Source organism: Ammodytes marinus (genome assembly GCF_949987685.1).
Source record: "Ammodytes marinus genome assembly, chromosome: 5".
NCBI classification, from domain to species: Eukaryota; Metazoa; Chordata; class Actinopteri; order Uranoscopiformes; family Ammodytidae; genus Ammodytes; species Ammodytes marinus.
The window spans coordinates 13,150,267-13,165,418 of NC_137234.1; the positions used below are offsets into that span (position 1 = coordinate 13,150,267).

The 15,152-nt window shown below is 41.2% G+C and overlaps 1 protein-coding gene across 1 annotated transcript; it reads left to right on the forward strand.

The window, feature by feature from the left end:
- The first annotated feature begins 3,313 nt into the window (after positions 1-3,313).
- On the forward strand, positions 3,314-12,487 carry rfx7b (regulatory factor X7b). Its single transcript, XM_080028018.1, has 7 exons — positions 3,314-3,380; positions 3,475-3,597; positions 3,688-3,804; positions 4,304-4,388; positions 4,499-4,706; positions 5,503-5,798; positions 6,401-12,487. Exons 2-7 carry the CDS (start codon positions 3,488-3,490, stop codon positions 9,665-9,667), a joined length of 4,083 nt encoding a protein of 1,360 aa, XP_079884144.1. The 5' UTR covers positions 3,314-3,380; positions 3,475-3,487; the 3' UTR covers positions 9,668-12,487.
- Positions 12,488-15,152: the final 2,665 nt, after the last annotated feature.

Consider the following 15,152-nt stretch of genomic DNA (forward strand, 5'->3'; position numbering starts at 1 on the left):
TGCTTGTCAGAAGTGAGAGAAGAATGAATGCAGCACAAAACACAAAAAGGACCTTGAAGGAAAAAGGTGCTCAAGATTGCACACAGCATACACATACAACCAAGGCAACGCTGGAATGGCTTTGGGATCAGTCTCAAATGAACCCCCGAATAACATCCGTGTAGAGACCTGAAGGTGGCACAGTTTTCGCTCTACCTTCCGGAAGAGGACTTGAAGCTGTAACTTCTGCCAAAGTTGCTTTCTTACAGTATGATATTTAGATCAGTTTTCCATTTAATCCATAACACAGTGTCACAAGAAGTCTGAATACTTTACCAATCTTCTATATAGCATGTAATATTTGTTTTTAAATTTCAGTAACACTTTACGGCATGATTGCGCATTATAGTATAAGGAAAAAATAAATGTGAATATTGTGTGGTCCCTGTGTGGCCTGGCCGACTATTCGACAAGGTTAACATATATTGGAAATAAACAACACGCTTATTTGAAATAGTAGTAAATGTGTTGTTTTAATCCAATCTGTATTTATTGACCCTTCTGCCTTTTGCTCTCTTTTTTTTCTTTGTAGCAAATCTGTACAATCAAAAGTGGACAGCATATTGGTGAGTATCACATAACAGACTGTTCTTCTATTACTACTCAAGCCAAATCTCTTACCAGTCCCTTATTTTAAGAGTTGCATGTACTAACTGTTAATTGGTGGAACCAATCAAAACTGAAACCTCTATGCTTAAATTTGCTTTCAAAATATTAACATCACAGCAATGAATGCAACCAAGGCGAATTTATGATTACATTAAAATATGTTCTATATTAAAGTTTTTTTAAATTATAGTGACAAAGTAATTTACAATATATCTTCCACACCATGTCAAAAATATACAAAGATCAATTTTTTTTCCAAATATCAGGAACTTAATTTTTTTGTACATTTGATCTACCACATGTGTAAAAGCTGTCTATTTATGCAAATTATTTGGTAGGTTTATATGAGCTGACTTGTGCTACGCCTTTGTATTTGGTCATTAAAGCCATGTGAGTAAATCAGCTACATGATTAAAAGAGTAACTTGCAGGTTGGAGACACCTGTGAATCAAATTATATAGGAACTACATTTAGAAAAAAATTAAATATATATACAATAAATACTCACTACAGTGCCCTCTGGAGTGGTATTTTTTGAAAAAGTTTTACTTTTACGCATATAAAATAACTACGAGTGACGTCACACATGGTAGAACGATCAAGTTCAACAATAAGAAATGAATATATCTAAATGCTAGTTTTGACACTGAAGAAGTTGTAAATATATATTCATACGGATAGTATGGACCACAAACTGATAATTATGGTAGGTGCTTTGTCCATTTTTCCCCCACACTTATAATACAGACTATCTTTCTGGTGTTTGACAGATTTCGGCAGGCAGGTTTAGTCCCTTCATTGCAAATCCCGATACAATATGAATATGACAGTAAAAAGGCCACCTTTACATCTAGTAATAATATGTGTCTCTTATCTGGATTAATAGATGGATGAATGGATATCTATCTATATTAATAATACTTTTTATCTATTTTTGGCCTATCCAGTGAATTAAATATTGGACAAATGACATTCATGCAAAACTCCATCCTGTAAATATCCGTAAGCAGTGACGTATTAATGCAACCAGAGAAAGGGATGGCTGACACTGTATAACTGTGTGGCAAAATCTCATACACTCATTTTCCCACAATATAAGGTGGCGCTTGTGTTGTGTATAGCCATCGTCTTGACAAGAGACGGTTTCCCGTATCTGACATGACAAGTTAAACCTGCAGTGTGTAGAATTTTGGGTTTTATTTCCTAGCAGATTTTGTAGAAGGTAATTATAATATCCATAAGTACATTTAATGTAGTGCATAATAGCTGAAAAAAATGTTTTTAATTTTATTTTTTTCCCTTAGAAAGGGTCTCATATATGTCCATATTTCTGCATATCTTGGACCAAGGCCTAGTGCCGCCATCTTGAAAGTGTCATGGTTGGAATGTCATCAGGTGCATTGTTTAGAAATTAGAATTGTTCTTGTCCTTGAAGGCCACTGTAGCTTCTGTTATTATTCGAAAGTGGTGGGGTTACCCAGGGAGTGTTGCATTCTAGAACTTTGTAGAACTTTCTTGATGATGTCATATTACACACTGCACCTTTAAAATGAAATTGTGTAAATTAAAATCAAATCTTTATGAGGTTGCCTAGGTTACAAGTGTACATGGCAATGTAAGGACCATGTTAGAAAGACCAAGAAAACATTTTAAGATGATGGTGCAAAAAATAAAATGACAGATATTAAAGGCGTTTAGAGGGAGTCAGACAGGTAATTTACTGGAGTGTAGTATGCAGCTCTTCTATCCATTGCTCATTCATTGGCTGACACCGTTCACCTCATTCATTCAAGTATTTGTTCCCCCTAGCAACAAAGAGACAAATAGAAAAGGAAGAGGTAAGATGAATCCATGCTTAGAAACCAATTGAGGAATGGTTTGAATCATAGTGTGCAACTGTCATACCTATGTATTGTAAAAATTAAAGCTAAATTATGAACCAAATAAAAATGTACTATGCTCATATAACTAACCAGTCCAATTGCGAAGCCCTGAAAATTATGATGCTTAAGATCAATGATTCTGTCTTTATTCTCTATATGATGTAACTCTCGTGAAGCATGCCTTTGTAGATTCTCTTTGGGGAGAACTGTCAAACGTTAGAATACCTAGCAACTTTTTACTTTGTTTTAAATTAATAAGCTTTTTTTCCCCTTTGTGCCATTTTCTATTTTTACAGCAAGATGTTGAGAAGTTTACAGACATCGAAAAACTCTACCTCTACCTGAAGTTGCCTTCTGGTCCCAGCAGTGGCAATGACAAAAGGTATGGCACAGACACACTTCACTCCAATTTTCCCACTTTTTTGCTCTTTTTTTGTTGGCTTTTTGTTTTGTCGGGCAACCGTTAAACACCCATGGCTGAATTATTATGGCTCTCATTGCATTATTGGCACATTTTTACTCATTGCTTTTTTATTTTAGGCTGATGGATCCTGAAAAAAAACAAGTTGATTTTCAAGTTTTGCTTTTGCTTTTATGACATTTCTTTTGCGAGTGGTGCGGGGGTTAGTTGGTCTCCGGTGATTTTTTTTTCTTCATGCAAAATTGTCATTCATTTTCCTGCTGTATGATTGATAATCATTATGAAGCAAACCACTGATTTGTGTCGATTTTTGCTATACCTAGCTGTGTGTGTTTCATTTGTTTCCCCATATCTATTCATCACTCCAACCCCCCAATTCTGCCCAATTGGACTGAGAATGAGAGGGGGTCCTCCACTCCTGGATTATGGTATTAAAAGTTTCTGTATTAACAATAAATGATGCGTACATATCACGGAAGCCCTGCCTCACCAGATTTATCTTGCCTTGTGTCTCAATTTCAGCGATCAGAGTTCCATGTCGTCGAGCCGTACTCAACAGATGTATGCGTTCAACTGGATACGGAATCACCTAGAAGAGCACCCAGAGACTTCCCTCCCAAAGCAAGAGGTGTATGACGAATACAAGTGAGTATTTGACCTCATAGTGTAACAGAAGCATACCTCAAGTGTGTGTATCGCTTGATACTAACAATGGTGGATTCTGCTCTCTTCTAGGAGCTATTGTGACAATCTAGGATACAATCCACTGAGTGCAGCAGACTTTGGAAAGATCATGAAAAATGTCTTTCCGAACATGAAGGCACGTCGTCTGGGCATGAGGGGCAAATCCAAATATCCTTTTTATTCCAACGAACCACTTTCCTTATGCTTCTATTTGTCTGTGGTATCCTCAAACTTTCAGCAAGTTAGTTAGCTGATTGCAGACATGTAGTAATGCCATTCAGGTGCCAGGATTTGAAGAGGCAGACCGTGTGTAAATAATTCTCTGCTAGCAATGAAAGACTTTGTTACGTTTTAAGTTAAAAAATGACCATAATAACTGTATAATGTATCGCCTTATTGATGTAAAACCTAGCTGATAACATGGTTGATACACTTTAAAACCTACAATTCCAGCTTTGAACGAACCCCAACAGAAAGCCATCATAATGTATAAAGTTGGCATACAGTGTCACAGTTATCGAGGACAAAATAATTGCGATTTTTACGATATTATCCCCAAAATCATCTAAATATACCCATTGTCGGGACGTAATTCATTATCCCCCCCCCAAGTATACATTTCTAAACCCAGAGTCACTTTGTTTCAGACACCTTAACTCCTTCTCACATACTGTTATAGCGGGTTAAGGAAGAAAGCTTTCGTTCACATGCCGTCCTTACCCAACCTGGATCTGCAGAAGTCTGGTGATGGGGTAAGAAGTTACACTGCAAAAAACAAACACACTAAAAAATTAAACATTCGATAAATACTTGGACACTCAGAAGCTCATCCACCTGCTGCTCTCTTCTGTCTGGACTGTAGTGTGAGCTGATGGAGTCGACGGGTCAGTCTCCCAGTGCTGAAGATGAAATGAGATCTGCGGCCTGTGGACTGGTGTGTGAGTGGGCCCAAAAGGTGCTGAGTCGTCAGTTTGACCATGTGGAGGACCTGGCCCGCTTCCTGCTCAATAGCCACTACATTGGCACTAAGTCCATGGCTGCGCTCACTGTTATGACCGGCACACCCACAGGTAATGATGTTTCCGCAGATCTACTGGTGTGGAAGTTGGTAGTTTTACGGTTGTTTGGTGTGTGTGTGTGTGTGTGTGTGTGTGTGTGTGTGTGTGTGTGTGTGTGTGAAGTTTATTGTGTACTGTACTTTATAGTTTGACATATTGATTTGTTATTCAAGGAGGGATGTGACGTAAGGTAACGCCTTTCAAATATGTAATATTTTGTTTGAACTGAGTTATTACGACGATGACGCAAACGCAACATCATAAAAAAAAATCCTAGCGTGATCCTGCCTCTTAGATATCTAAATGAACAATTAAACCATTTCTCATGTTAACCACCCTCAAGGCCTAAGCCCTGTTATATTTTGAAAGATTTTCGGAATAAATAATGATTTCAAGAAAAATCTGTTGTAATACTTCGTATATCATAAAAATGTGCCACAATTTTTTCTTTATTGAATGGGAATTGAAATGTTCCATTATTAAAGAATGATAAATTCATAGCCTACTCCCACTTAATAAAAAAAAAGTTATAGAAACTAAAGATTAAACCATGAAGAATAAGTTCAGTGGCCTGTAGTAAATATTTTAATTGTATATAAATACATGGTGACAGTATGACTGCGCAATATGGGTTAATATTATTAACGGTGGTAATAGGAAGATTTTTCCGAAATGTGAATTAGAAATTTCAATATTAAACCATTTTGCAAATTTTAAATATTACTTTGTTCTTAACTGCCCTCTAGGGGCCACACCACCACATCACACGGGCACCCTTTGCTAATCTTAATTTGACTTCTCTTGACAGGGATGAAGACGCCAACTCCAGTCTCTGCATTTGTGCCCACAGCTGAGGCAAACTCTTTCCAGCCCCAGGTGAAGACCCTGCCCTCTCCCTCTGTGGATGCCAAGCAGCAACTGCAGCGCAAGATCCAGAAAAAGCAGCAGGAGCAAAAGATGCACTCGCCCCTGCCACACGAGGCCCAGATGAAGAGAGCGGAGGCCAGCACCCCAGGCCCCACCATCCCCTGTGGCAGCCCTGCTATGCTGTCCCCTCAGCCCACCATAGGAATCGTAGTAGCGGCCGTCCCCAGCCCCGTCACGGTATGCGGCTGAATGTTTTCCCCACTAATTATTAGGGATGTGAAGATACACTCATCTCACGAGATGAGAAAACATTTTTGCACTATTTTAGACTTAATTTTTTATTTTATTTTTTTTAAATGGTCAATGAGGATAAATGACTTGAAAAAAATATATATTTTCACAAAATGTCAAACAATGCAGGCCCATTTTGTTATGTGCATATATGAAAATTCAATTCTGAACAGTATAAATAACAAAAATAAATAATTTATATAATTTTTAAGTGCAAATCAACTATAACAACAATCACAGCAGCAATTGTTGGCAATACAATTCAACAATGCAATATAGAAGAGAAAATGTATAAGAGGAATGCATAAGTAAAGAGAGCCACCCGAGACACAGATCAACACGAAAGTAGTGCAAGGAGGACACAGTGCAGATAAAAAGTAGTTTTGCTGTGATGATGCTAGACAGTTTTAACTTCAAGGAGAAATATGAAGAAATTTTAATATTGTGAGATCTCGTGTCACGAAATTTCGTCACACCCCTACTAAATATGTTCAGATGTGCAATTGTGACCGGAATGTGATTTTTTATTCTCATTGTTCTTCTCCCAGGTGCAGAGAAGCAGGCAGTTAATGACCTCTCCCAGCCCTGTGGGGACAGCAGAGGGGAAGGTGTTGCCTGTGAACTTCCAAGTGGTCACTCAGTCTCTTAAGCAGTCCCCCAAACCCCAGAATATCTCAGCCAGTCCTGTGGGCGACCGGCTGGCACGACACGGTACACGGTACGCCCAAATTCTGCCTAAGCCCTCTGCCACCAGTGCCATCACACTGCGGTCGCCGCCCACCCTGCTCATCACCAACAGCCCCATAAAAACTGTGATGCCCAATCCCCACGTCAGCTCGGTCAACGTGGTGAAGATGACGGCCATCGCTCTGGCTCACAGCAGCAGCAGTGCGACGGTGCGTCCTGCCTCGGCGGGTGTGAATACCAACGCTGTTTTGGACAATTCCCTGCACCTAGTTGGGGGGAGTCTGGATTCCCCTTACTCTCACGCAATCAGACCCAGTGCCCCAGTCTCCACCCCAACCTTCTCCACTGACACCAGAGTGGTGTCCGCAGCTGAAAGTTCAAAAGAGGAAAAAGTGGCTAAGTTCAGGGCTGCCAGTGAGCCAAGCTTCCTGGTCAAGTGTTCTCCAGTACCGGACCGAGGGGGGAGGATAAAAAGTGACCCCAAATCCCCTCCCAGCAATAACAGTAACTGCCATGACAGTACTTTGTACTTGACTGTTGATAATCAGAGCTCTATGGGCAGCACGTCATCGAAAGACCCCTGCCAAGATGCCAAGAGCCCCAGGAAGCGTACAGGCTCGAGCGGAGAGTCCCATGTGATTCCTGTGAAGAGGGTGTTTATCTCCCAGCAGCCACTGGCTGTAGTCGACAATCCCAAGCCCGGAGTCAGTGCTGCACTGAAGAGGATCCCCAGACTGGGAACCCCTGCCAGACCGGAGAGTGCCCCCTGCAAAGTGACTGTGAAACACACCACAATGGTGCCCACGCAGATCCTCGCACTCTCCGACTCGCCCATCACGCACACCCAGGGTTCCCAGACTGTTGTCAAACCCCAAGCCTTGCTTGTGAAACGCGAAGACCATTCTCTCAGCAATGCTGCCAACACTGGAGCAGCTGGAAACAACACGTCTGATCGGGTGTTGCTGCAGCAGATCACCGGGGATCCTCGTGTCATACTGGCCAACTCAGGATCTCACGAATCCTCTGGGATAAGTGACTTAAAGAGCACAATATGGGAGGAGGGACAGCTTGACGAGCTACGGAAGCAGGCGTTTGCTCAGCAGATACCAGCAGAACACAAACAAGCCCCCACTGACCAACTTTCCATCATCACTCAACCCTCCGAGGCCTCGGGCCAGCTCACACTCACACAGGAGATGGTTGACTTTGCGGGTTCTCAGCCCAACATGGACTACTTCCCGTTCAACGACGACGACATGACCCAGGACAGCATCGTGGAAGAGCTGGTCCAGATGGAGGAGCAGATGAAGCTGAAGGGCCTGTTTAGCAGCTGCGTGGACGTGTCTTTACAAGGGCAGTCGGCTGGCAACCAAGGCTCTATGCTGAACACTCACCAGGCCGGCACTGCCTTTTACCACTCTGCTCACAGTAGCACCACTCCGGTCCAAACTCCCACTCCAACGCCAACCCCGACCCCCACGCCAACCTCTGAGATGACCATAGGACACAGCCTGACAAGGGAGAGCCCCTGCTCCCGCATGGCTCCCATCACCCCTGTGGATGGAGCCATGGGTCGCCACACCCCAATCAGCACACCGCTGTCCAACTGCAGCAGCAGTGTCCCCCCGAGCCCAGTGGAGTGCAGGAACCCTTTCGCCTTCACTCCCATCAACTCCAGCATCACGGGTTACCACGACTCCAGTATTGTCTCCAGCAGCCCTGTTAAGCCCATGCAGAGGCCAATGGCAACACACCCCGACAAAGCCAAGCTGGAGTGGATTAACAACCGCTACAACAGCAACTCCGCGGGGCCTTTGTCCAACCACAGCATTGGCATTCTGCCCAGCTACCAAGACCTGGTGGACGACCAGTTTCGTAAGCCACATGCCTTTGCGATTCCTGGCCAATCATTTCAGGCCCAGTCCAGACAGGACGCCACTCACTTTGGCCGTTTAACACCCATTTCCCCAGTGCAGCAGCAACAACAACAACAACAACAACAACAACAACAACAACAACTGGTTACGGGTGTGACCACTCCCACCAAACAGGAGAGTTTTGCTGTGCCTGCGCCATTAGACAACAAGGCGTCAACCTCATCAGCGTCCAGTACTTTCCGTTGCCGCAGCGTAAGCCCCTTAGTGCGCCAGAGAAACTTCAGCGGCAACACAGGCCCCCTAAGCACCGCCACCACCAATACCACCACCACCACCACCATCCGGGCCGTGGTCTCACCCTTTAGCTCCCCCATCACCGCCGAGGTGCTCAGCATCCTGTCCAACAGCCATGCGGTCGGCTCCGTCCACAGCATGGTCCAGCGTAGCCAATCGGTACCTCTAAACATCATGATGCAGAGTGAAATGATGCCCTTACAGGGTCAGAGCAACACCGCCAAAATCACCAATGTTCTTCTCAGCAAGATGGACGCCGACGGGGACGATTCTGTCCGCGGCCTGGGCATTAACAACCTCCCCTCTAACTACACGGCCCGTATGAACCTCACACAGATCCTGGAGACAACTCCTGGCTTTGCTGGAGGAGGAAGCGCTCACCAGACCGTTAGCTCTAGCCCTGCTGCCTTTGAGCTCCAGCAGCACGGCTACCTCACCACTGGCAGTGGAGAACAGGTGAGTTTCTCCACTGGGGACGGCCAAGCACAAGGGGGTTCTGGTGAGCAAGACCACCAGCAGCAGCAGCAGCTCCAGGAGAATGCTGTGCAGACACAATCACAGCTCCTCCTCCAGAGCACACAGCAGCAGGAGGCGGAGGACGAGCAACAGCAGCTGGATTTCAACAACACTGTCAAGGACTTGCTGGGGCACGACGGCCTCAACCCCAGCTCCCAGTTGGTGGGTCAGGTAGCTTCGGAGCTCAACGCAGTGGCGTCCGACTTCTCAACCGACATGAGACTGACCTCAGATCTTTCCAGTAGCATCACTGACCTTAACACGTTGGACACCAACCTGCTGTTTGACCCCAATCAACAGCAGGAACAATATGAAGACTCAACACTGGAAGAACTTAAGAACGACCCGCTTTTTCAGCAGATATGCAGTGATACTGTGAACTCTGGTTTTGACTGGCTAGAAAGCAAAGACCAGCCTACTACAGTAGAGATGCTGGGCTAATGTTCTCTTTTTTTGTGTATGATTTCTGTTCTTTGTTGTTTGTTTGGTGCGTATATAGTATCTATGTTTTTAAACTATAGTTTGTTTGGGATTTGTCTGGATTCAACCATTCGTTCTGTTAAAAGTGCCAGGCTTACCAGAAAATCTCTCGTACTGACGTTACGTTTCTTCTCCCCTTTTTCATTTGTCACCCAGAGTTACAGTACTTAACCACCTTTGTCCTTCATCTGAAATTAGAAATGTAAGCATTTCGAGTAAAAAAAAAAAAAGAAGTGAGTACTTGGTGGCAGCATGCACTTGCAAAAGAGCAGGTTTGTAAGGTATGGACATTAAGAGCAACATAATCTTCCATGTTATAACCAATCAATAATGCAATATTTGTATTTAATGAACTCTTAATGGCATTGAGATGGGTAGGAAATTTGGCACAAAAGACCAAAAACGTATGCTGTTGTATTCTATTTTCAGTGTGCAGTTCAACTTCAACCAAATGGAGACTATATTGGTATTGTAGTATATGCACATTCTAGTTGTAGTACATTTGCCTGCCATATCTGAATATTGAAAAGGCTAGCATCCTATGCTGCCAGGTGCTGAATTTATGACATAATCTTTATACTTTATCATATACCAAATCAGTGGAAAACTGATTCACATCTGAGCATTGTCCAAGAGTGAAATTTTCTTAAAGCCTATACTTCTTGTACTGTTTAATATCTTATAAAGGGAGTAGATGAATCAGTAGGGAGAAGATGGGAATTCAGGCCACTTTGTGGACTATACATCGAAAGGAACAACTGGCTGCCTTATTCCCAAAGTCCCAAGGCCTTATGCCATCTGTAGAGAGACTGTACATAGTGTTATGTTAAGAATCTTCTGAACCATCCAGAGCTTCATCATATCAAGGCAGCTGTTACTCTGATGTTTTCTGTACTACTTCAGTACTTTTCTTTTTTTGCAGTGTTACAATATAGATGCGTATTGTACAGGCTTACGACTACACTGTGTGTGCCCTTATCAGTGATGAATTTAGAAGAATTTGATAGGCTGTCATTTCATGAAAACCATGGCTGGCACACTTTAAGTCATGAGATTTTTTTTTTTTTCTTGGCATGCTAAACTCCCCGCTCGGATGAGAGTATCGATGGTATGGAGAAGGCTTAGTAACATAGAAGGCTTTAGGCTGACATGTATGTTTTGATGTCATCTTGAGATCAAGAGGGAAATTATTATGTTTGTGGATAATTCCAGCCTTATTTCCATACCAAAGATGATCCGTTGGAATTACAAGAGATTATTACACATAGAGACACTCCTAGTAAACATCGCCAACAACGGGAAACGGGCAGCCTCTGAGATATAAAAGAGCTTTTATTGCATTTGAGGAACAGGATTAAGTTGCGTAAATCTTATGTACAGTATGTAAATTTGTGAATGGTCACTGTCCTATGTTTTATAGTTAACCATGGACCTGAAAGCATGTTGAAACCATCACTGCTAGCCAGGTAGGCTATGTGATACAGTAGGATGCTTGCTTGAGTTTTTGGCTATTGTCAATGTTGTATAAGTCATGTTTAAGCTCCATCTGTAAATAGGATAGATACATAGAGATTTGATGTATCAAGACACTATATTATGGCCATTATTCTAGCTAAGTATGTGCCATTTAAAAAAAAAAAAAAAAGCTTAACAGATCTATAGTCGGAAAGATACTGTATGTTGTGTGTTACATTTCTGGCTCAATGTGTCGTAAAAGTAATGCTGTCTGGTCTCGCTTGCTGATTTTACTTTACTTTTTTCTATTCAAAGATAATAGGTCTCTGCACTTGCAGAAGTGATGTGTGCTTTGAGCAGGATGAATAGCATGGTATATTGAGAAAAAAAGTTGTGATTCTGTTAGCTGGTTGCAAACATCTCTATTACAGACATTGTGCTCGAAGCCTTTCAGCAGACACTGGAAAAAAAAACGATTACTCATGTTTCAACAAACTTTGGAGGTTCACATTATTGCACTAAATTTTTATGACACACGGCTTTGCCACATCTTTATGGACAAATGTAACGATGGATGCCCACAAAAAAAGAAAAAACTTTTTTTTTATGACAAGATGAGTAGGGAAATTAACCGTCAGAAAATGACTAATTGTCTTGTAGCAAAATGTGCATTAATCTCAGTGAGATACACATTTCTTACTCATTCTCATACATGAGAATATAAAGCATTGAGGGAAAAAAGTTAATAACCTTTTAAAACCTACATGCTCATTATGTTGATAAATGATTGTACGCACGCATGTGTGATGACTTCTGTTGTAATTTGTATTCTTGGTAACCACTGTCTTCTGTGATTTGGGCAGGTTCTGTTAACCAGACTGGCAGTGCTAGTTTCATGAGTTACATTACTTTTGTTGTTCGCTGTTAACTAAGTTAATGTTGTTCTACATGTTATGTCGATGACTTCTGCTGTTTTCTGTTGATTTTACATATTCTTATTTTGCAAAAGGCAATTGTGAAGAAATTTAACATTTTCTCTCCATTCTTTCTTTACCAATAAGGCACTGATATTTGAATTTGAATGAAGGAAATGCACCTCTTTATGAGTACGATGCTCCATCAAGCAGTGACTCTGATTATTTACCTTTGACTGACCCAGAACCAACTCTGTTTGACTATCTTGTCCATTTCTACCTGTAGAAAAAAAACCCTCCTCTGTGGTGTTGTCTGGTGTACTGCTTAATGTACAGTAGCTTGTTAATATTGCAAAAGCGTTGTTTCTTTTTTCAATGGAAAGTACTCACTGGTGAGATTTTTAAAGTGGTTTTAAATGCCAATAAACTTTTTTAAAGAATGTTCTTGTGTGTTCATGTAATGATGATTTTGTATTTTATTGCAATTAATAAAAAAGATGTTTCAAATCATGTGAAGGAACCATAAAGTACTTAATATTCATTGTAGTTTAAAAATAGTAAAGGCTAGGCATTAAGGGTTGAATCAATCTTTTATATTAATTGTCATTGCAAGTAGTGTTGTACAGTTATGACACCTGGTAATGGCAGGATTTTTAGGAAAGAAATCTACGGTCCATCTCCAATACAAACGTTGCAAGACAAAACCAGCATTTTGATTGGACTGTCACCAGCCTGACAAGATGGTATTGATTTTGCCAAACATTATGCTAAATATGTTTGTTTGCGATTGGTCAAACCACACACTTTTAATATTTTAGCAGCCAAGTCTACATCCTTACTCAGGACCTTTCCATTACTCTCTTGGCATGAGGTCAGAGGTGGTCAGCTCACAATGACCTCTAGGGTCAGTGGGGGGTGGCTTCTCCTAGAGACAAGCTCAAGCCAATCAGAGCCCGGTTCGTTGGTCCTCTGCTCTGCTTTCCCAGGGCCTCCTCCTATTCAGAACATGTTAATGGCCTTAACCCTATTGATCACGGCCAAACAGCCTGGCCTTTAGAGCCCAGCGGTAACCTCGACCTCTAAGCCACAACATTTGGCAACGTGAGTCGACAGATTTCAGAAGCAATGCAAGATTGTTTTTCCTGTTTGTGTACAACATATCAATAGCCAAAGAACTATAGATTAAGTGAGGTAGCAATACATGTTGTCTTTTTTTATTTTAGACGGATTATTGCCATACTTTTCAGGAATAAAATCATCAGTTGAGGTTTTGTAAAAAGTGAAGTTCTCCAGAGATTTTTTTTTTTTTTTTAAACTGAAGCATGTCAATAAACACAGTAAAACATATTTAATGTCAGTAAATAGTAAATAATGGTCCATGACAAATAAACTGTGTGTTTCCTTTATAAAGAAAAGGGCATTTAAATCAGTATTATAATATATAATAGAGTGTAAGATGCACATGTTTCTCCTGGATATAGAATAATTAATAACATTTAAAAAAATCTTTGAGACTAAGTAAATACATTACGGGACGCTGTTGGTTTTGAGCCTTGATGAATTATAACTATAAAGCTTTAGATGATTAAATCAATAGTTAGTTCTAATCAATACATAATTACACTTCACCCTCCACATTTGATTGGATATTGAAGTGTTGAGGTGCATGTGCAATCCCTGAAAATCACTAACCATTCATGGATATATTGTTGAGAATAAAAGTTATACAATGGCTTTTGGAAGGCACACCGCATTTAGTGGTCTGAATGCATTTACCTGTGCCATCGGTTGGGTGTTTTGCTGATACAGCATGGCTGATCTCACAGCTGGAGCCCATTGTATTGCTATTGAATGAGGGCTGGGAGACGGGAGGGTCATTGTCAAAAGGCACGGTCGCTGGATCAATACCTGAATTCATTAGGCAGCTGACTTCTAGCCATCAATATCTCTTCATAATTACCAGGTTCGGTGGTGGAAGCAGATGCTGCTAAGTGTGACCTTATTACCAGTAGCCCATTGTAACAGATAATTCCCTTTATTTTTTATCTTATTGTATTGTCTTAAATATTGTGTACAGAGAACAGAAGATTACATGGCTGAGTTGTTAGATGGGAAATCAGTAGTTGATCACTGTGTTCTTTGAAAATGACTGTTATGCAGAGTTGTAGATTGCTATGTGTATTCAGCTATATATAATGTGTTAAAGGTGTACTATGCAGCATCAGAGGAAGGGGATATTTTACATTTGCAGAGCCTGCAGTTAGTTTACAAAACATATTTATATCTATTTCAAGTGTAGTTGATTTTATCTATGATGCCCAAAATCAGAATTTTTTCTCAAAGGGCTTTAAAAACTATTCAACATAGCCTACTTCCTCCTTTGAGCATGGATCCTCCATTTGTATTCCTCCAAGGAAAATACTCTACTGAAAACCCTTTTAACTGGATAAAAAGGAAGTAACCGTGAGAACAGACAATCAACATCTTCCATCTTCCAAGAGATTGGAGAAGATTTCAGCAACATTTAGCAGATAGGTACAGAACCTGCACCAGAAGAACTGTTGAAACTATGAATAATTACTTAAGTCTTATAGAGATTCTTATTTGGATCAAGATGTGTTTTCTGATAGAGACCTTGGAACAAATAGCATATTCAACATCACAGCACTTCAGTCACACTTAGAGAGAAGCACAATAAACAACATCAGAGTGCAATATAGGCTATAGTGTTCCTGCCTCTGTGCATTTGCCGAAGTTCCTAGTTATTTGTGTCAAACAACCCAAACGTGAAGATAGTTATAATTATGTCACACAGAACCTGTTTATTTGTTTAGTTTTATGGTCTATACAATTGGCCCCTTGCTGGCAGTATCAGCTCTAGGACCAGGAGAGAATCTAAATTGGTCAGATTTACAATCTCTGATCCTTTCACCCTCAAGCAGGTGCAATGAATGCAATTGCACAGTTCCACATTTTGTGACAGTTCCTCCTCGTGGCCCCTGGGGTCCCTATACTACTAGACCTCAATGAAAAAGACACTTGCTTCTGTTGTGTGCTGTCTGCGCATGTGTGAGAGG

What these genes read in the sequence shown, in the direction of transcription:
- rfx7b (XM_080028018.1), top strand. Translation starts at nt 3,488, where the DNA reads ATGTCGTCGAGCCGTACTCAACAGATGTATGCGTTCAACTGGATACGG. An exon ending in TATGACCGGCACACCCACAG is followed by an intron (nt 4,707 to 5,502) that starts GTAATGATGTTT and finishes TTCTCTTGACAG; the next exon opens with GGATGAAGACGCCAACTCCA. An exon ending in CCGTCCCCAGCCCCGTCACG is followed by an intron (nt 5,799 to 6,400) that starts GTATGCGGCTGA and finishes TTCTTCTCCCAG; the next exon opens with GTGCAGAGAAGCAGGCAGTT.